General features: G+C 49.2%; 1 protein-coding gene across 1 annotated transcript in view; it reads right to left on the bottom strand.

Annotated features, from left to right (window-relative positions):
- The window catches only part of Sh3bp5 (SH3 domain binding protein 5), a 68,642-nt gene extending 47,251 nt beyond the window's left edge, over positions 1 to 21,391 (bottom strand). Inside the window, exons 1-2 of the mRNA XM_038348656.1 lie at positions 21,093 to 21,391; positions 19,276 to 19,338 (exon numbers count right to left, since the gene is read on the bottom strand). Of these exons, the coding sequence (XP_038204584.1) occupies positions 19,276 to 19,338; positions 21,093 to 21,236 (207 nt within the window). The 5' untranslated portion in view covers positions 21,237 to 21,391. The remainder of the gene's footprint in view (positions 1 to 19,275; positions 19,339 to 21,092) is intronic.
- Between the last annotated feature and the right edge of the window lie 958 nt (positions 21,392 to 22,349).

The following is a 22,349-nucleotide window of genomic DNA, read 5'->3' as shown; positions in this document are numbered from 1 at the left end:
CTGTGTGGGGCCCTGACCTCAGGGCCCTTCCAGCCTGGCAGAGCAGGGCTGCTGTGAAACTCAGAAGCAGACTCTCACTAGATCTGCAAACCTTCAAAGGAGTAGGCAGGACCTACACAGAAGCCTGAGGGGGAAGAGACTCTTGAGGAGCGGGGGCTGATCCCAAGAAGGACACAATGGCCTTCCTTGGCTGAGAAGAACAAAAGGATGGCAAAGTTTACAGGCATCTAAGGAGCCAGATGTCTCCTGATTAACCTCACAAACTTGTGTTGTACATGTTCTCCAGTTCATACCCTCATCATCTCAAGCTACAGGCTTGGGGGGGGGGGGGGTCTGACAATACTGCTGGCTTTCCAGAACACAATGGTGTGGCCTCTGCCATCCTTGGGAGCTCCTGAGTCCGAATCCCACTTCTGACACGGGCGTTTGCCCCAGTTCTGTGTCACTGTCACGGTTTTTGTAGTGTACACAGTCATCGCTTCCTAACTGAAACCTTCCCTCCTGGAGAATGGCAAGTCCCTAAAGATTCAGGAAGTCCACAAGCTTACAGGGTTCAGGATGCCCAGAATGGTACAGCAGCCGTAAGCCCCACCCCCTCAACTACATAAGCCCCAAGCCAGGGCTGGCAATCCTCCTGTGGAGCTGTCTGCAAGTTGTCTAGCTACAGATTCTAAGAGTCATCATCCATGCTGGGGTGGGATAGTAAGAGACAGTGGGTCTCTTCCTCTGTAGTCCAGGCTGACCTTGAACTCATAGCCCTCCTGCCTCGGCCTCCCTGGGAGGCTAACACCATAGCTTGTGATGGATTTCAGGGCAAACGACCTGATATATTTGGGCCTTCTCGAAGGTGTCTTGGGCAGTGAGCCCATCATCAGCCTGGCTAACATCCTTTTGTGACCCTCTGTACTGAAAATGTGACCGCTCAAGGGCACGGGGACGGGGGACACACAGGTTTGGCAATCATTTCCCCAACAGTGAGCTATACACGTCGGCAGTACACGATCAGCTCCATCCCACCACACTCCCGCTGAGGTGGCTAAAGAATGGGATGGAACCCTGAGAAAGCCTGGCAGGGCACAGTGGTAGGAGAGAAGGCAGCCCTACACTCCACTATTCTTCTCTTCCTTAAAACAGTATCCCTCCCTGTCACCACTCACATCCTTGGTTTCTCTTTTGCTCAAGCAGGAACTGGACTTCTTATCAACTGCAATTGCAATAGCCCTTTAAAAACCATGAGACTGCAGCATGCACCTTTAGTTAGTTACTATATTAGCTACGCTAATGTGGGTAGGAAGAGAAGGCCGATCTATGAGCCATCCCGGGTACAGTGTTGCAATTAAGCACAGCTGGTTGCGGGAGGGCTTCAGTCACTGGGGTACAGTTGGTGGGATTTAGCTCAACTAAAAAGATTTCCTTAAATACTATCTGAACAGCTAGTTGCCACAGACTTGTGCCTCCTGCTCCATTCCCGAGTTCTAGAAAAGACTAGTTCTTTGTCAGCTACATCATAGTCAAATGATCCTCCAAGATAAGAGTAGAGCTGCTTCAGGATGGAGTGCACAGAAAGTTGTTTTCTTGGGAAACGATCCATGAAGACAGGTAATTAGAAGGACAAACACCTCTGGAAGATGGGCAGGTCTTTACCTGTCAAAACATGAGCTATTGTGCATGTTTACACCTGCCCTGTAATTCCAGCCCGAGGATCTGGAGCTCAAGGTCAGCTTGACCCCGCCCAAAAAACAAACAAAACCCCCAAAACAAAACAAACAAAGCCGTTTACCATCCCAGGGCTAGTGATTTGCTGTTTTGAGATGGCTTGTTGTCTTGTCAGGTAGCCCAGGATGGTCTGGACTTCACACTCCTCCTCCACCTGTAAGTGCTGGCATTATAGGTGTGTGCCACCACACCCAGCAACCCAGTTGACTTAAAAATCTGCACGCCAAGGAGTTCTGAACTGGTTCCCGCTGTGCCATGTCTTCAGATCTTCTAAGCTTCTGTGACTCACAGGGAGGGTAATTTACTTAAGCGGAGAGGAGAATTGCTGACAGTGGCGGTCTCCTTGTTTGAATGTGTCAGTGTGTCAAAAGCACAGCCCCACATCAGATAAGAACTCCAGCTAAGCCACCCAGAGCCAGTGTGCCTTAGGAACAGGGTGTCAGTGTTACACTATACTGGGGACAAGTCCCTGTTTTCTAGCCAATCAACTTAGCTGAGCCTCAACCACCTCGCTTGTAAACTGGGAATAATGAGTGGTTTCACGGAGGAGTCCCCAGAACCAGCTGCATAAAGACGGGGTGGCAGAGTTTTCAAAATAACTGTCCTACATATGAGAGACGGCACGGACTTCAAAGGTTCCTTGGTGATGCTGTTTATAAATATACAGTTTTGGTTCAGGAAGAGAGGCTTCAAATGCCTGGGCTGAGCCTGAAAATGACCCTGTAAGACAGGATCAACAGGAACCACGGCCACAGAATGCAGATAAGAAAACTGGAGCCAGGTGACGTGATTGCGAGGCTACAGGGCCGGTATCTCTCACGCTCGACAGTGAACCTTCCAGTCCAGTGCGCAGAGGTCTCTAGGTTCCCTTAGTATGCGGTCTGCAGGATCCACTGGGTGATGTTAGAACCCACTTTCATAATACAGTAGGACTGGACTTTTCATTCTTAAAAAATCATTTACTGTGTAGGCGTGTGTGCGCAGCCTCGCTTGGAGGCCAGAGGCTGACTGTACAGTTGGTTCTGTCCTTTCGCTGATACAGTGACTCCAAGAAACATTCAAGTCAGTGTTGGTGGCGAGTGCCTTTTAGTCACTGAAGTTCAGTCCCTTGCCTTCTCACCCTCATCCTCTCATGAGTGTCCCCTGGGGTTTTCCAGAGGCCATGTGCCTTGTGGCATCACAAGAAACAAATGCAGACAAGAGACAAACACTTCCACTGTGATGAGATGCAATTTGGATCTTCCTCTCTCTAAACCCGAGATAAATACATTATACACACACACACATACACACACACACACACACACACACACACACACACAGAGCCAGGCACACACCTGTAACCCCAGCACTCAAGAGGCAGAGGCAGGCAGATCTCTGTGAGTTTCGGGTCAGCCTGGCCTAGAGCGAGTTCCAGCACAGTCAGGGCTACACAGAGAAACTGACAAAGAGGGGGAAAAAAATAACCTTTTATTGGATGGTTGCCCATGTGTAATAATGAAGCTTCCTCTTTGGGCAGGGTGAAGTAAAAATAAACACCAGTTTAAATGACTACGTGGAGCAGGTGTCCACGCAGTCCTGGGACACGGAGGAAACGGTGCCAGCAGGCGGCTGCCCAGTGTGAGGGATGAAGCCGAGTGATGGCCATGCCACTGTCGGCAGGAACACTCCAGAGTCACGGTAAATGGGGCCACTGAAGCGTTTGGGCTTACCCGCCGGTAGTGGGGAGCCTGAGCTGGGGAACTGAGCTCACTGCAAACTGTGCTCTCCAAAGCTGTCCAATCCAGTCCTTGAGAGTACTTGTGGGAGCGCCCAACACGCGCGAAGAAAGCACTTGAGTGATGTTTGGAGAAGGAAAAGTGCTCTCTGCCAGTTCAGAGAACTATCTGAAGGGCTCAGAGGCCGTAACCATACCACAGGTGGCTAAAGAACACTTGATGATGTTTCCGCAACACATTTTAATTAATTTAAGCTTTAACTTCAGCAACCACACACGGCTAATGGTTGCCATATTGGACAGCACAGCCCTATCCCTAAAATTTGCTCTTAATGACTGCATCATGCTCCCGGGACCTTCTGGCTGCTGCTACTGTCTGTCAGTTTTTCTCTCGGCCCATACCCCACAGCCCTGTGACAAAGGGAGCCAGGACAGCTTCTACCTGAAGAATCCCACAGCAGGCTTTGAGGCTGCTGACTGTGCAGGGTGGAGCAGGGACCAAGAAAACAAGTCAGGAAGGCTGAGCAAAGCAGGAGGGTGCAGGGCCAGGAGGCGGCAGAGGCGGCCAGGGGGAGCCAGGGTGAGGGTGAAGAGCAGCAGAGGCTGGGGCTAGCCTTGTGTAGCACACGACACCCCTGACCACTACGCAGGTCCCACTCCACGTGGTGAAGACACCTTGGTTAGAAGGACCCCACAGCCACAGAGGAAATGAACAGGACGAGAGAGAAAGCACAAGAACCCTAAATTGGGGAGACCTCCAGATCACTGTTATCACAGCCCCATTCCCTTGGTCACATTCTTTCTCCACTTTAGCCCTGACTTTGGTAGTAGAGCCCTGTGGGGGGCCTGCCAGTCTTGCTGGTTCCCTCCCTGAGGACTCTCCCCACACAGCGGGGAGCCCTGATACCATGTTTCTGATACAAGCCCCTTCCACAGAGACCAGAACAGAGAAAGCCAGAAGGAGAGACGAGCCAACCAAGAACCCAAGTGCAGACAAGAACAAGAGGTGGCAAAGGAGCCAAGTACCTGGGCTCTCGCTAGGGACAGAGTAACGTGGTCATGGGGTCTGTCAGTTGGAGGACTCCTTTGCAGGATGAGAGGCACAGTAGTAACTGTGTGGAGACGATCACGTGCACCGAGATCTCTGGGAAATCTAGGCTCTCCCAGGAAGATCCAACAACTCTTTCCTCCCTCAGCTCCCAGAAATGACTCCTACGGACTTCAAGAATTTTGAGTGGACAGTGGGGCAGAGCACAGAGGTGTCTACACCTGGGCAGGCGCCAGGTCCCTGGACAGTTGTGGTGTCCAAGCCAGATCCTGCTCCTTAACCTAACCTTAACATGTCCTCACACGAAACATTCTGGTTAGAACCAAGAGTAAGAAAGATAGGGGCCACCACACAGCATCTTCCAGCAGGTTCCTCCAAAATCAAGGGGAGGGCTTTAGAGACATTTTAGGCCTTGGTAGGATCCATCCCCTCCATGCAGAAGGGCTCTCGTTAACTCTGATTTGACTAGAAACACTCCCACACCGGCAGATGAATACCTAGGCCCATACAGAAGCTCACAGCCTCCCTTGAACACGCGGTGGGTGTCCGGATTCCAAGTCAAAATTGGAATGGGAAGAAAAGCTTTTTAAAAAGCTTTTCATTCTAAAATAACTTCAAGATTCGAAAAAAAAAAAAAAAGTGCGGGTAAAATGGAGATGTGAACATTTGGTGTGTATTTTCCAGAGAGAAAATTGCCTTATGTGATAGCTCGGTGACCAAAATCAGAACATTAACCCTGGCCCACTGCTACTGACCCGATATATGACTATGTACATTGCACCAACCATCTCACGTAAGTCTGGGGGCACACACCTATCATCCCAGCACCAGGAAGGCTAGGACAAGAAGTGTGGGTTATAGACCAGCCCAGATCACACTAGAAAAGAAAAAGGGAAAGGAGGGGGCAAAGGAAACGAGGGAGGGAGAGGAGGTGGGAACAAGGCTTTCCCCGGGGTTCGTATTTTCACTTAGTTATCTTATTCCATCCTTCTACTGTCCCTTGATCTCAAACCTTCAGTCTCAGCTTTCACGACCTTGATCTGTTTTTAATAACATGGGGCAGTGATCTAGTCCCTTAGTTAGGAAATGGCTCCTTTTCAGGTCACCTCTGTCACCAATGCTATAGGTCCGCGCCACAAGAAAGGGGGCTAAAGTCATTAGGAAGAAATGCTTCAACACCCAAGGCCCCAAACTCCAGAGACAAAGAAATTCATCAGCCTTTGCAAGAACCCAAATGACTGCAGGGAAGGCCACCCTATGGGCTCAGGCCAGCTAGAGAGACTGACAGGCCCTACGTTTTCTGGTGTGCCAGCCACACACACATTCTTGAACCCACAGGATTCTTTAAGTACCAGGAGACAGAATGGCTCAAGTTGCCCAGCTTCGCTGAACTCAACCACAAGCAGATGGTTTCCAGGCTTAGGCCAACAGGTTTAACTGTTTCTAATTTGAGACCCATGCTTAAAAACAAATCTGGGTCATTACATTTCAGACATGCAACTGACGTGCACATTAACCAGGCAGATTTATCAACCACCAGTTGAGCCGCTCCAAATACAAGGTCCACTTTAGGAGAAGCTTGAGTTCAGAACCAGGACGACAGGGCAAGTTCAGAGCCCAGCCACGGGAAGCTCTGGAGGTCATTTTGCACTGCCTCCGCCTCCGCCCTCAGCCTGCGTCCACCCACCACAGCATTCCAGGCAAGCCGAGCTGCGTCACTTCTGCTGGCTCTCAGTCTGTCTCTCTCCTGGCTGAAATCAGCGTGGAAGCAAAGGAGCACACAGAACACAGGGTACAAAGAGTCAGTGTCAAAAGTCCCTGTCACCTCTTTACAGACACACCAGAGGCAGCTGTCAAAGGCGTCTGCTTCTGGGAGGAAAACGGGGCTTGAGGACAGAGGCCTCCCACTTCCAACCTTACTTCTCCAGGCGCTTGAACACTTTGTGTTAAGTACTGTTTCAATAGAGCTTAAGTTTTGTCAGATCTTTACTAGCCTAAAATCTCAGCTATCTGGGAGGCCGAGGCCAAAAGCTGGCAAGTTCAAGGCCAGCCTGATCAACTTACTGAGACCATATCTCAAAAAAAATATATAAATATAAACATATATACACACACACACATACATACACAGGCTAGGGATGTCAGTAGCATAGACTTATCTTGAATGCATGAGGCCCTAGGCTCAATGCCTAGCACTGTAAAAAATTAAACTACATTAAAGTTTAATCTGTTGCGGCACAGACTGACAGAAAGCTCCTGAACTTCCCAGCGTGTCAAGACTACAGGTGCTTGTACTGGAGGGAGCATGTGACTAGCCGAAAACTGAAATCCCAAGGCTGCTGAACGGAGAGCTGGAGAGGACTCTGCCCACCAGTTAACTCGCATGCTTCCGGGTCACAGGTGAGGAAACCAAGTGTGTCCCCCACAAAGGTAAACGCCTGATGTCGCCACAAAGATGGGCAAGCCAGCTTCCAGGCCAGTGCTCTCTTCGCCAGTCTCGACAGGGGTCTCAAAGGCCTCTTCCCCATTCCCAAACATGAACCCCCACATCATTAGAGCACATGGATTCCAGCCTCAGTCCTGGCTGTGTGACCTGGGAGGACCCACACTTACCACTTCAGTGTCTGTTTCTCTTCAGCATCCTTCAGGGCTATTATTAAGAGACCAAGATTACCTACACAAACACTTAACACATACTTAGCTCATAGTAAGCGCTCGCTGAATAGCTATTTTTATGCAGGTTAGTCAACAAGAGAAGGTAAGGGCAGACCTGGCCCTAGCTCAAAATTACATACCAGGGACCATACCAGGCATTGTAGGAATACCATTTAATCATTAACAGCCTTTGCCAGATAAGTATTGACTTTTGCATCTGAAAGAGAAGAAAATTAAAATCCAGAATAGCAAAAACAACCCAGGGCTGAAAAGATGCCTTGGGAGTTAAGAAGCCCAGCTCTTGAGAGGACCTAAGCTTGTTTCCTAGGACCCATGCCACAATTCATGGTCGCCTGTAACTAATTCTAGAGGCTCTGATATCTCCTCCTGGTTTCTAAATCAGACACACACGCATGTGCACACATACACACACACCTTAAAAGTAAAAATCAGGGCACGGTGACACACACCTTGAATTCCAGTGCTTGGGAGGTAGAGGCAGGTGGGTGGATCTCTATGAGTTCAAGGCCAGCCTGGTATTTGTAGTGAGTTTGAGGGCAGCTGGGGCTATATAATGAGACCCTCTATATAATAGAGTAAATATTTTGTTTGTTTGTTTTTTGAGGCAGGATTTCGCTGTAGCTTTGGAATCTGTCCTGGAACTTGCTCTGTAGACCAGGGCGGCCTTGAACTCACAAAGATCTGCTTGTCTCAGCCTCCTGGAGTGCTGAGATTAGGGTGTGCACCCCCATCACCTGCCAAGTAAATCAATCTTGAGATGGAAAAACAAAACCAAACCCAAATGTCTCCAAGGCTGCACAAGGAAGGCAGCTCTCCGGAACAGCCAACAGCAGCCTTTAACCACAACGGACCGTGGAGTTTCTTTCTCCTAGCTACCCCTATCAAAACTCTCCTCGGCGTTCTGACTCTAAGTTTCACAGTGTTAGAGGGCAGCTTCTTGAACAAGTTCCAGTGGGGAAGTCGATCCAGTTTCTAGCAAATGAATCGACACTGGGATCTGATTTCTCTAAGAGACCCAGCAGCCAGCTAGGAAGGACACGCCAAGGCAGGAGTGGCCAATGGACCTTCAGAAGGTGCCCTCCAACTTAGCAAGTATAATTTCTGTCCCTTCTGCTCTAGGTGGCACTAATTTTTTTCCATCAGGCATTGAAGATGTAACATAATTTTTTTAAAAAATAAAACCTATATTTGTGTGTGTGTGTGTGCGCGCGCGCGCACGCGTGTACAAAGTCATAGACTGCGTGTGGAGTTCAGAGAACAAGTTGTAGGAGTTGGTTCTCTCCTGCCACGTGGGTCCCAGAGATCCAGCTCAAGCTGTTGGGCTTGGCAAGTGTCCTTACCTACTGAGCCATCTCAAAGGCTCACAGAGACCATTACTAAAGAATGGCAAAGCAGCAATAGCTCCCTATGTCCAATCAAGACCTACAGCACTGCTAAACATCTGCTCCCTGTCCCTTCACGTGGTTGTCCCTTCATGTGGTTGGTTCATGAGTTCTAGCCAAAGTCCTTGTTTTGCTGGCTCGTTAAACATTAAAGTACCTCTCAGAAACGTGAACTGCTTGTGATGTGTGCCCTCAAAGGAAAGGAAGAGTCGCTGTGTCTCTGTAACCATCATGAGTATGGTAGTTTCTAAACATGACCCAGAATTCCTCAGCATTGCTCCCATTAGGAGGAATCTGGAGTCAGGTCCGTCTGTGCTTGGATCAAGAAAACACAGAAGTACCATATGGAAAGTTCGAAGGATTAGACAGAAAAAGCTGTCAAATTTCCATGTGGTCATCTTGGAACCAGCAGCACTCTGGGAGATGCCACACATCCTAAGAAAGGGAATCTGAGAATACCATATTGGAGAGGTACTTGCCAACGTTCTAGTGAAAACCACTAGCTTAACTCCCAACCAAGGGCCAACAACCTGTCAGGCACCTGAGTGGGCCACTGTGGATGCCATCATACCCTCAGATGACCACAGCTCCAGCTGCTACCTGGCTGCAACTGCAGGAGACTCCTCAAGCAAGGACAGGCCAGCGGAGTCTCATTGCCTCCTCTCCAAATCCTGAGGCTCAAACCATGTCCTGAATAAAATGGCTGCTGTCAACGCCAAAGTGGCAGGTGCAGTCAGAAAGACCACCACCGTCCCCTTTTCACCTCTTCTCCCCCGCCCCACAAAAAAGTCAAACATCAAAGAAGAGACAAACATTCAACTGGTGGGCTTCACATCTATCACAAGAGCCTGAGCCCTTCCGCTGCTGGCCACAGAAGCCATAAGAACCCATTCATCGTGCTTTGGCCTGAGTCTGACGCCAAACAATGAGAGCAGCCCCGCTGAGCGGCTTTGGCCATGGCTACAACAAACAGCGGATCTTCCTTCCATTGTCTGCCTGCTAGCAGTTAATTTCAGTCAGTGCAAACATGAGTATCTCTCACAGAACCCGGCAAAACACAGCAAAGGAAAGCTCAGACAAGAATAGAACAAAAATTTTCCATCTTCCTGTAGGGAAATGAAAGGGGCTGATTCACCAAGCTCTCTAAGAGTTGCTTTGCAAATTTCTGTGACGCTCTTGGTTAAAATCCACTGGGGGTGCAGGGAGCCGTCTATGCTTACTGCTAAAAAAAAAAAAAAAAAAAATCCATGAGTAGAACGAGGAAGTCCAGAGAAAAGGGCTGAGCAAAGACAACTGGGATGCCTGCCAAAGACTGAGTTAGAGAGATGTTTAATACCCCCAGCCAAAACACATACGCGCGCGATGTTAAATGTCCTCACAACAAATACCGAGGAAGGAAAGAAAATCATGGTTCAGTATTAAAAGGCTAAGGCCCATGGGGACCAGAGCGCTGTCAATTTGATCGTTCCTAAAGCAATGGAGGCAATGCTGAGTCCATCTACCAACTGCCGCAGCCCGCCTCCTGCAGTACACCTCAGAAACAGGGCTGCGACCTGGGAGAAACCTAGGGATCCAGTCACGTGGCAGCACAAAGTCAGTTTGTACTACAAGACAGGCATGTGTCACCCAATGACAGTACCAGCTAAGGACCCAAGAATGTTCTCATGGGGTTTTACAGCTTCAAAATGAGACAGTCCGTTTTTGCTGTCAATGGTGTCAATTTTAGGATTACGTGGCTATTTCTATATTTTAGCCAAAGCCCCGACTGTATCATTTGCCACTGTGGCTATAAGTGGATGAACTTGTCCAAGCCTTGAACCTTTTATACACGACTTGAACCTACATGTGCCCACAAGTCTTTGTCCATTTAGAAACGACTCAAATACGCTGGGCATGGTGCTCACACCTGTTACCCCAGCTTTCGGGAGGCAGAGGCAGGAGGATCTTGAGCTCCAGGGCCAGTCTGAAATACAGACTGAGACCTAGCTCAAGAGACCAAGTGGGGGCAGGGCAAACAAAAGACTTATAATCCTCCCTGAGCTACATGAGAGTTTCCAAAATCGAGATGGGGAGAGGTATTCAAATACTCAAATACAAGCAGGAATTATATTAGTATCTTCAATGTTTTCCATTGCTTTTCATCAACCGCGCAAACAAGCGCTTCCTGGTTACGGCCCAATCTAAATTGCCTTTAAGCTGCTCTTTATTCCCCGGGAGTCACCCCAATCAGGCAACCCCGACCGTCCTCGTTTGCTTTCTGCCTCTGTAACAACACCGACTTTAAAAGCAGGTTAGGGAAGAATCAATCTAATTCACCTTCCAGCTTATATATAGCTCATTGTGCAGTGCAGGAACTAAGAGGCAGGAACTGAGAGGCAGGAACTGAGAGGCAGGAACTGAGGCACTAATTTGGAGGAATGCTGCACAAAGTCCTGCTGACCTCATGACTGCAAAGTCATCTTGCCTAATCCTGGCCAGTACAAGCCCTCTCTCTGGCTCCTTGACCAGCACCGTCTTCTCTGACCAAAAACGACCATGGAAGCACCTAGGGGAGGACAACTGAGCCATCACCAGACCTGGAGCCAGCCTAGCCTAGACGGACAACTCACCAGAGACTTGTTCAGCAAGCAGGCCTCAGCCCTCCTGCCATCCAAACGCCTCATAAGTACTCCACCCTGAATGACTCTCAAAAGTAGATACTCATCCAGCATCTTTTCTCGCTCCCTGAGCCACCTGAGGACCTCCCCACAGTCACAGATGAGACTGGTGTTCAAGGCCACCAGACCTCATATTTTCACCCAAATTATGTGATGCTAAAGTCATGGTCTTTCCTTTCCATCTGCTCCCTTCTCCACAGCCCTGGGCTTACCTGACAGCAGAGTCTCAACACAGCCATCTTACAAAGGAAAAAACAGGCTCGCACATCAAATGACCTTCTCAGGGTCCCACAGCTAGTAAGCGGGGGAATATGGGATTCAAAGCCAATCACTCCACACAAATCAAATCAAATGATTGTTTTCTCACCTGATTCCAAAGACGGTTAAGCTGAGGCAGGGGCATGGCTGAAGCACAAGGCCTGAGCACCGTTTTTCTCTGGGACATGGTGATGCAGACTAATCACAGTTACTTTGGAGGCTGAGGCAGGAGGATTGTAAGCTTAAGGCCTGACTTGGCTACAGAGTAGGCTGGGAGACGTAGTTCAGCAGTACCTCTCTCTCCCTCTCTCCCTCTCTCCCTCTCTCCCTCTCTCCCTCCCTCCCTCCCTCCCTCTGTATCAGGTGGAGAGTAGCAGGCCCCATAGAGTTTTTACAGAGACCTGTTGTCTGGGCCAGTTGCTAACATGGCCCAGTAACAGGGGCAGACAGATTCTAAACTCCTAACTTCAACTACAAACTCACCTGTTTCTCTGGTGAGTTCTTTTTTTTCGAGACAGGGTTTCCCTGTAGTTTCTAGAGCCTGTCCTGGAACTAGCTCTTGTAGACCAGGCTGGCCTCGAACTCAGAGATCCGCCTGCCTCTGCCTCCCAAGTGCTGGGATTAAAGGCGTGCGCCACCACCGCCCGGCCTCTGGTGAGTTCTTAACCCTGTTCTCACAGACTGAGGAGCCTCATCATGAGCTCCACTGAGGAAAAAAACAAACAAACACTGGACTACAGACAGACTCAAGGCACTAGGTCCTGTTCTGCTGTGTTTAGAAATGGGGCCTTCAAAACAGCAACATTAAGTGTGGCTGTGCGGATAGGGCCCAGCACACAGATAAGCGTGCTCACAAGAAGATGTGATAGCTGCCTTCTTCCTCGTGAGAAGATAGCCCTGTGCAAGCTGGGAAGGGAGCCCAGTCCTGGGTGTCTGGCCTCCTGCTCCAAGAGAAAACAGGATTATGTTGTTGGAGCTAACGATAAGACAAAAGCAGTGACCTCCTTCCCCAGTCCTTGCACAGGCAATGGGTCACGTGTCACGTCGGCTCTCTGTTCCACCTCTAGCCTGCTCTGGAGGGTGACTTAAGATGGCCTGAGTCCCCTTTAATCCCAGCACTCGGGAGGCAGAGGCAGGCGGATTCTGTGAGTTCGAGACCAGCCTGGTCTACAAGAGCTAGCTCCAGGACAGGCTCTAAAGCTGCAGAGAAACCCTGTCTCGAAAAACAAAAACAAAAATAAAACAAAAACAAAACAAAACAAAAAAAAGATGGCCTGAGTCCTTTAGGCCTGGACTGTGATGGTCTCTGCTCTGTCAGGGCCTCCTGTGTCCTCTTTTGGAACCTCTCTCACTCCATCCACTATCCAAGGGGTAGCAACCGTGGCAGCAGACACACGCCTCACGTTCTGTCCATCGCTGCTGCCCCTGGTGTCTCAAGTGTCTCAAAAAACCTCGGGGACAAGCCGATATTCATTTCAACCAGACCTCATATGGAAGACACAGTCAGGCTTCACACAGCCCAACTGCCCTGCCACCAGGCCCAGAATTTAGTGCCCACTTCAAGACATAGTTATTGGCTACTTAAAGTCAGTTATCACTTCAAATGCTCTAGCACTTTCTTCAAAGCACCATGTTGCTTCATGGGACCTTCCTGGCCCAGTGCCCACCATGTCTACATACACACAGGAGAAACTGGTAGGCTGGGCCGGCACTGCCCTTTAATAAAGGGGTTTTCCTCTTCTGACTTGGCCTGATAATCCACTAGGGACAGAAGTCAGGCTCTCCAATGGGCGCCCTTCATTCCCGCCTACCCCCGAGTTCCCAAGCTCAAAACATGGCTGTTATTTTCATTTCTGGTTTTTGCTTTCTTTCTTTTTTGGGGGGGGGTCGGGGTTCAAGACAGGGTTTCTCTGTGGCTTTGGAGCCTGTCCTGGAACTAGCTCTTGTAGACCAGACTGGACTCGAACTCACAGAGATCCACCTGCCTCTGCCTCCCGAGTGCTGGGATTAAAGGAGTGCGCCACCATCGCCCAGCTGGTTTTTGTTTTCTTAAGTGAAATGTTTGCTAGTTCCCAGGGGAGGAAAGGATAAGTTCTGTGGCAGGCCTCAGGCAAGCGGAGAGACTCCAGTGATTTAATTCCAAGCCACCTTGTGAGACTGCTCCTCCTCCTCTGAGAGCAACCGAAGCAGATAAACATTCACCACGCAGGGCTCTGGCCGCCCAGAGGAAGGGGGTTGGGAGGAGTCAGCTGAATGACAGACTAGCAGGTGCCCATGACCTTCCCCTCCTGCTCTCAGCCCATTTCACAGTCCTAAGATACCCTCCTCTCAGAACATGGAGGAGAAATGCTGAAAACAGTTTAGTTTTTAAGGCATTTTATGCCTATGTACGAATACATACACATAGAGGTCTTATTGTAATTAGTCTAAATCTTGGCTCTAACTAGATTTGGAAATTTTGTATCTAATCTGTTTTAAGAAATATTTGAAAAGAGAGGGGACAGACAGCAAGATGTCTCTCAGTAGTTTAAAGGTGCCTGAGCTCCAACCCCAGATCCACTCACATGGTAGAAGGACAGAACCTGACCCCACAAAGTTGTTCTCTAACCTCCACGTGCAATCCATGGCACTTGTACACGTACACACCGCACACACCCACCCACCCACATACACATACAACTCACATAAAATAAAAAAAATACTTCTTAATGGGTCAGGCATGGTGACACACCCCTTTAATCCAAGCACGAATGAGGTAGAAAGCAGGTGGATCTCTGTGTGTTTGAGGCCAGCATGGGCTACAGAGTGAATTCCAGGACAGCCAGAGCTATATAGTGAGACTGTCAAAAGTCTTTTTTAAGACTATCCGGGTAGATGTGATGGCATACTCCTGTTAATCCACCAAAAGTTATGGTCACCTGTGGTATTCTGTTTTGTTTTTTACATTTTTAAGACAATGCCTAACGAATCCCTACCGCACAGCCCATCATAATATTGTACTTCACATTAGTTCCAAACTCAGCAGTAAGGTCAACCAGTGACTCGAACGTCCAAAACCGTGGGCCTTCCTTTTCCTTTTTTGCAAGTTGGTTATCTTGGGCATTATTTTGTCAGAGCAATGGAAAGCTGAGCAATGTATTCGGATATCAGCTCAAATCACTCAGAGCCTCAGTGGTGAACACCCTGCACGTGAGACTTAAACACGGCCGAGGGAACTCTCCCGGCAGCCAGAAATAATGGTACCCGTAGATTAAAGCGCATGGATAGGAATTTTGACTTGAGGCAGGGAAGCTGTTTGCCAACGTGAGGGATGGTGATTAAAGGGAAGCTCTGTTCTCACACGCACACAAGTGTCATGATGCTGTAAGTGATAACTAATGTGTGTGTTGAACTCTAACGTAACATGGACTAAATGGGAAATAAGTGAGCATGCGTTAGTTCAACGTTAGTGAATTGATAATATACATTAAATAAGTAGGTTTGTTTTTTTTAATGGGGGGGAGGTTCTAGAGATTGGAGGCAGGGTTTACCACATACTAGAAAAGTGATCCACCACTGAGCCACATATCCCCAGCCCTTTTCACAAGCTTTGAGTCAGGGTCTCAGCTAGTTACTGGGCTAGCCTTGAACTCTCCCTATAATCCAGGATGATCTTGCTATCTTCCGGCCTCCACCTTCTAAGTGGGAGCTGGGTCTGTAGCTTCCTGCCTGGCAGAATACGCGTCTATGTTTTTTGGAGACAGGACCTGGGCTGACCTTGAACACTGATAGGCCTCCACCTGCTAAGTACTGGGATTAACAGGCTGGGGACAAAGTTAAAACCCAATTAGCCTCCCAATTATAGGCATGAGCTACCATGCTGGAGAAGCATCTTAATGTGGAACCCGCTCTTAGCCACAGCTGTGATCACTAAACCTGTGCATGGGAAAATAGAGGCAGGTTCTTTCGGGCCTCCAGCCATATGTCTATCAGCAGTCAAATACCTGACCTTTGAAAAATTCATTCATTTATTTCTATTTAAGCCAGGGTCTCATACCATAGCCCACTGCTCTTGAATTCACAGTAATTCTCCTGCTCCAGTACATTTTGATTTTGTATACGAGTCTCATGTAGCCCTGGCTGGTCTCAAACTCACCATGTAACTGAGGATACCGTTGAACTCCTGGCCCTCTGGCCTCTACCTCCCAAGTGCTAGGATTACAGAAGTGAGCCTGGCTACATACATTTTTGACCTACACCCCCAGCCCCACACAATTGTTTGCTCCTTGTGCTGAGCTTGTCCATGGATGCCTTCTTACTCCATGCTTCTGCCCAGGGATCTGCAGCATAGCACTCCCCAGTTGTATATAAAACAGTTACCCGGCTCCCCATTCCTCAGTTCATTGAGGGCAAGGCTTTGTCTTGTTTACCCATGCACAGTTCCTGATCCAATGCTGGAGGCCAGGGCTTCACATAAACACACGGTTCTCAACTCCAGACTTGAGCATTATGATCATGAACTTGACAAGAAACACTGCTAGCCCTGTGCAGTCCAGGGCCACACAGAGCTACTGAGTTCTCAAACACAGTAGGTTAAGCTGGGCGGTGGTGGCGCATGCCTTTAATCCCAGCACTCGGGAGGCAGAGGCAGGCGGATCTCTGAGTTCGAGGCCAGCCTGATCTACAAGAGCTAGTTCCAGGACAGGCTCCAAAGCTACAGAGAAACCCTGTCTTGAAAAACCAACCCCCCCCCCCAAAAAAACACAGTAGGTTATAAAAGGAATGTGCTCACAGTGAAAACTGCACCGATTTTGAGGACCTAGGACAAACATCTGTAGCTGCTGGGGACAGTATGGTGGAAGGATGCTTCCCTAGCTTGTCCAGGATCCCAGCTTCCACCAAAGGGCCATGTACACCCCTACCCGCCAGAGAGTGAACCCAGGGCCTTGAGCATGCCAGGCAGTATTCCTCTCCCAAGCCACACTGCCAACCCCCCCAATTAATCATTGTTACTAATTAGCGACTCCCTGTTGAATTTATACTACTGTGCATATTCTGGATTAAAGAAAACACATTACAATTAATTTCCCCCTATGTCTTTTGTAATTTTTGTTGTTGTTTTAGACAGGGTTTTTCTGTATAGTCCTGGCTGTCCTGAAACTCTGGCTTCTACCACTTTGGCTTTGAACTCAGAGGTCCACCTGCCTCTGCCTCCCAAGTGCTGGGAGTAAAGGCATGTGCCACCACTGCCAGGCTGTCTTCTGTAATTTTTAACATATCATCTAGGGAGTTTTAAAATTGCTTATGCGGCGTGTATAATACCTCTCTGAGTTGGTCCTGGTTGTGACTACACCAGGGGAAGGCCACTCAGCAACACAACCCAGCCAGACTACCCTCAAACCACCCAGCTCATACCACTCAGGTGTGAATTCCTGGTTGTCAACTGACTACATCTGGTATTAGCTAAAACCCAAGCAGTTGGGCACACCTGTGGAGGATTTTTTTCTAAATTACATCATATAAAGTGGGAATACACACTTTCAACCCTGGTGTTTTGAGGTGGGAAGATCCACTTTTACCTGGGCCACAGCTTCTGCTGGCAGAAGCCTATATAAGGGGCATGGAAGAAGAAAGCAAGCTCTTTGCCTGCTTGCCCTCACCCTTGCTGGCAAGTCCATTCCTTCACTGGTATTAAAGCCTGCTTCTTCAAGATTCTGGCTTATGCTGAAGCCCAGCCTAGACATCCAGCCTCACGTATGCTGAAGCCCAGCAGAGACATCAGCCTCATGGACTGAGCAACTACTGGATTCTTGAACCTTCTATGGTGGACAGCCATTGTTGGCACAGCTGGACCACAGTGTTTAAGCCATTCTAATAAACATCCTTCTATATAGAAAGATTCATTCTATAAGCTGTTCCTAATACACCAGGGCTCCGAATGTGCCCCAGAGCCTGGCAGGAAACACCTGTCCAGTGGCTTCCTGTGACACACCAAATCTGTGGAATTTGGAAATGAGGACTAAAAAGAGTTTAACAAATGAACCAAGCTAACCCCATGAGGCAGGTGCCGTGGAGAACGAGCTAAGGGGCTATGGGATTGTCTTGTTCATTAACCAGAATGGTGACTAACAGTGGGTTAAGCAAACAAAAGGGACAAAGGAGGCTATTATCTCTCTTGGAAACTGAAACAGAAAGCCAGACCACCCCCTTGCCATCTCCAGTTTTCTGCCTCTGCCTCAATGGTCCCTGATTCCCTCCCTCCCTCCCTCCCTCCCTCCCTTTTCTCCTTCCTTCTCTCCATGAGACAGGGTCTCTTGTGCTTCAAACTTGGTTGTGGCTATGTGACCTTCAACTCCTAATTCCCCTTGCCTCTGCCTCCCAGGTGCGGGGACTGCAGACACGCGTGCTATGCCTAGCCAGCTGCTCCTGATTTCTGCTCATCCCTGGTTTCACAAGTCCATCAGTAAAATGTTTGTCTAGCATGCATAAGGCCCTAGACTTCATTCCAATGCTGCAAACAAACAAGCCAAAACTTTTGCTCAAAACAAAAAATAATATTTTTCCAACTTGTCTATGTACACTGGGATGCAGACATTAAAGATTCAGAGGAGCTGGGTATAGTGGTATAGGCCTGTAACCCCAGTACCTAGATGAAGGGAGAGTGGTGCAGAGTTCAAAGGCATTCTCTACTATGTACTGAATGTTTAAGTCAGCCAAGACTACATGATTTTTTTTTTTTAAAGAAAAAAACGAAAAACATGAGCAACTCATGGCTTCCCTAGTCAACTATCCAGAGCTCTGGGCTGATAACAGGACCAAACGAAAGCTTAGGGAAAACCTTTGGTTTGTGTTACTGTTCTCTAGAAATGATCAAGATATTTTTGCTTGTTTGTTTAATGTTTTAGAAACCTGAGATTGAGAGTTTTCAATTGCTCAACTTTACAAAGTTTGCCAATTCCTTATATAGATCAGCATGAGAATTAGTGATAGATGAGCCGCCACACAGCCCCGTGTGACTCACTGCCAACATGTATCTGCTGTTATCAGAAAGCAGGCTGCCAATAAATCCCAACAAAGTATTTTCTTCTCCCCCACACCCTCACTCTGAGGGGCCTGGTGTTCTCACAACACTAGGTAGTCCCTCTCCGCCAACGGTCACGCACACCTTGGCTAGCAACCCCAACCACTACTAGAAATTGGTAGCTTCTGAGAACCCTAACTTGTTTACAGGAAGCTGGAAAATCTTCAAATTCAAATCAAGATGTTATCTCTCAAGATTTTTCCCAGCAGGAAAGCCCTTCCCAGTCCAAACAGCTTTTTGTTACTCTTAAGATAATTACATTCTACACACACAGAAAACAAAGGAATGAGCAAGAATGTGGAAAGAGGAGTGAATTTTTAGTATGGGAAGGCAAAATATCTCGCTTAAGTCTGAGGAAACCTTAAACAGCTCCAAGCATGAATGGGAGGGGGCACCCTAAATTAAATAGTGAAGAGATGTGAATTCATTCATTCTTCTCCATTAAAGAGTTCAGCTAAACCACAATTCTTTCAGCTTTTCCACAGATACCAGGATATTTGGGACATAAGTACTGTTGAATACTCTGCTCAGCCCTTGATTTTGGCCCCACTGGAGTCTCCATAATGAAAACAAGACATGAAATTGGATCCACATGCGTCCGCCCACAGCCTGGGCTCTGGTGTAGTTAGTTGGCTGTCAGGCACATGCTGGAGTTGGGGCCTCCTGCAGTCAACCTCCAGCTATTAAAACAAAGTAAACCAGCCCAGGGTCAAGGGTGCTGACACTATTTCACCCAAGAACAGTGCCCCAGCTCTCCGTACCTCAAGTTCAGTCTCCTGTCTGTTGATGTCATCCGTGGATTGATTTAACCTCTCCAGTTCTCCCTAATGAAGAGAGAGAGAGAGAGAGACAGATTTGAAGGATGCCTTTCGTTAACTAAAGTAACAGTCTACACCTGGAAAGTCACCCTGAAGGATGACAGTTCATTCTTAAAACAGTGGTGGTTTGGCATTTCTTCTTTTTTTCTTTTTTTTGAGACAGGGTTTCTTTGTAGCTTTGGAGCCTGTCCTGGAACTAGCTCTTGTAGACCAGGCTGGCCTCAAACTCACAGAGATCCGCCTGCCTCTGCCTCCCGAGTGCTGGGATTAAAGGCGTGGACCACCACTGCACTTCTAAAACCTTTTGACACTGTCCTTTTTTGACAACATCTTAAGGTCCTAGGGATTTATGTTTCCCTGAAATGTAATTCCCCCCCCCTCCCCCAGGCAAACTAGCTGTTAGAAACAGTAAGTCACCCAGTCAAAACAGTACCCTTTGCTTTAGAGAAGAACTTTGCGGAAGACCAAGCCAAATCACAAACCCAGTGAGCCAGGCAAGTAAAAGACTTCTCGCATTGGCCCATCAAGTGGGTCTGTCTTTCCCTATAGATGGGTTTTCTTCCCTAGTCGCCCATTACTCAGTCTTCCTGACAGGGGATGTTAGTTGGTTAACTAGCTTTAACCCTGCTCTTTTTAAACATTTACAACCTGACATTTCATAAGAAGTTGCCAACATGAAGTTAACTCATCTCTACTCTGAACAAAGGGTCTTGCTAACACACGCTAAAACCACAAAATTCCATAGACCAAACCTATGGTCTGAATTAAGAGTAGCTAAGATCTCACCCATCTTTAGTGTATTAAAATGAAAAAGATGAATTTAAAATGTAACCACTAAATTAAAAACAAGCTTTTTCTTCCTGTGCACTTAAAACCAATTACCGACCCAGAAATTGCAGAACATGCTTAACAACAATTTTTAAAAAAAGATTTATGGAAAGGGAATAAAAACGGACCATGGAAAGGAATTTGCCGTGCTTCCTACTTAGGAGGGTGAAGGGGTTAAGCTGTCACTTCTGGATCTCGCTTAGAAATTGCTTTTTAATCATTTCTCCTGGAAATGGAGGCAAGGAAAGCCAGGCCATTCCCTTCTCTGCCTCCACGCGTCTGCTTTGCACATCAGCTGTCCCTAGTTAGTGTTCACACCCGACCTCAGGGAAAAGCAGGGTTTTAGACAGTTTCAGGCCAAGGCAACGAAGCCCTCTGTGTGTTGACGATGAACCAAAAAAGGAGGGCGGGTGCGACCAGGCATCTTTGCCAGGTGAGGGCTACGCGGCGCCGGGCACCGGTGCAGCCCACGCCGCAGGGGCAGGCGAAAACCACCCGGCCCCACTCGCACACCATGGTGTCCGCGTCCACGCAACCGGGGTAAAGCTGCTCCGAAACCCGGAGGCTGTGCAGCGTTCAGGGTATCGAGAGCTGCACCAAGGTACCCCGACTCCGCTAGGGGCCCCCGCCCCCCTTTTCCCTTTGTTGCAATCCTCCTGAACCGCTGGTTGCGTTGCAAGGACCCTCGGGTTGGGCCAAAGGTCTACAGGGATTCCCCCAAATAATCAGGCCATGTCCACGCGGGCACGGCAGCCTCCCGCGGGGAGATCGTGAAATAGGGTGTTCCAAACCTCGGTGCAGGTCCTGAACCTAAACGGCCTCCACCCAGCGACCGAGGTAACCCGGGGCTGCAAGGCGTGGGTCCGCGTGGACGCCGACTTCCGTGGCAGCCTTGGCCGGGTGGGGCTGGGGGCTCCTCTCCCTCGTCTTACCTGGATCCGGGGGTCCACCTCTTCCTCCTCCTCCAGGCCCTGCTCCATCCTCTCTTCCTCCTCCTCTTTCTCCTCCACCTCCCGGGCGGGCGGCGGGAGCTCTGCCGGCTCCTCAGAGCGGCTCCGCTTCAGCGCCGCGTCCATGCGGGCAGCCGAACGCTCCGCAGCCGGGTCGCAGAGCGCGCGGTGGAATCTGAGCGCGCCGAGGGCCGCCTCGCCGCAGCCAGGAAGGGTCTGGGCGCGCAGTGCTGCCACCCGGGTGAGCCGCCCCGCGGGTGCCGAGCGGCGGAGGAAGTGGGCGCGACCGCCCCCTGTCTGCCGCGGCCCGCAGCACAGGGCGCCCGCTTCGCCCTGGCCGCCGGATAGTCGGCCCGTCACCCGATGCTCTGTCACAAAAAGCTCAGTGCCCTGGAGTCCCTGCCATGACCACTAGGACAGGCGCCGCCCAGTGGCTCACCAGTCCGCGCCTGGGCCGCCTGCTTTAATTAAACATGCTTCCTCTTGCCTCCATTGAAGCCAATCAAGGCACGGAGGAAGTTCAGGTGATTTCAATCCTCCGAAGCTACCTTTGGAAGCCTGGGTAGGATTGCTTATGGGGTCAACCTGGGGAATTGCATCCACTCGGTTTCCCAGAAGAGGGAACTCTACAATGATCTCACCTGTACAGCGAGTGCAGAGGCTAACCAGCCAGCCACCGAAAGGACATCCAAAGGCTGGGGTCCACTGCGGCAAACCCAGGCACGTTCTCTTAGGGCCTACCTGGATATCCAAGAAGCACTGAGAGCCCTCATGGACTGGGCGTTTTGTTTGTTTGTTTGTTTGTTTGTTTGTTTAAAGAGATCACACTGCCTGCTCGTGGGTAACTCGGTCATTGTAGGAACCACGTGGTTTTCCTGCCCAGCTTCAAACAAGGAACCAGAGCTCGCCCTAGTGAACTGAGCATCACGAAAGGGCTTAACAGTACAGGCATTTCTCTGTGTAGTTTGCAGGTGTCAGGGCCACTGTGAGGTCAGGGAAGTACCTGGTCAGAATGTCCTTAGCAAAATGGACACTTGTGTGGCGGGGAGCTATGGCCCATCACATGGAGTTTTGGAGGACAGCTTGCTTGAGAGAGAGTTTCCGGGAGCCCCTGATCAAAGCCACCTTACTACAAAAGTAGCTGCTGCTGGGTTTTTTTTCCAGAAGCAAAGGGAAGGGTTACTCGGGAAGGTCGCACTCCTGTCTAATGGAGCCGGTGCAGGTGTGTGGCCTAGATTT

The sequence above is a fragment of the Arvicola amphibius genome, chromosome 12 (genome assembly GCF_903992535.2).
Source record: "Arvicola amphibius chromosome 12, mArvAmp1.2, whole genome shotgun sequence".
Lineage (NCBI taxonomy): Eukaryota > Metazoa > Chordata > Mammalia > Rodentia > Cricetidae > Arvicola > Arvicola amphibius.
This window is presented reverse-complemented; position numbering and strand designations above follow the sequence as displayed.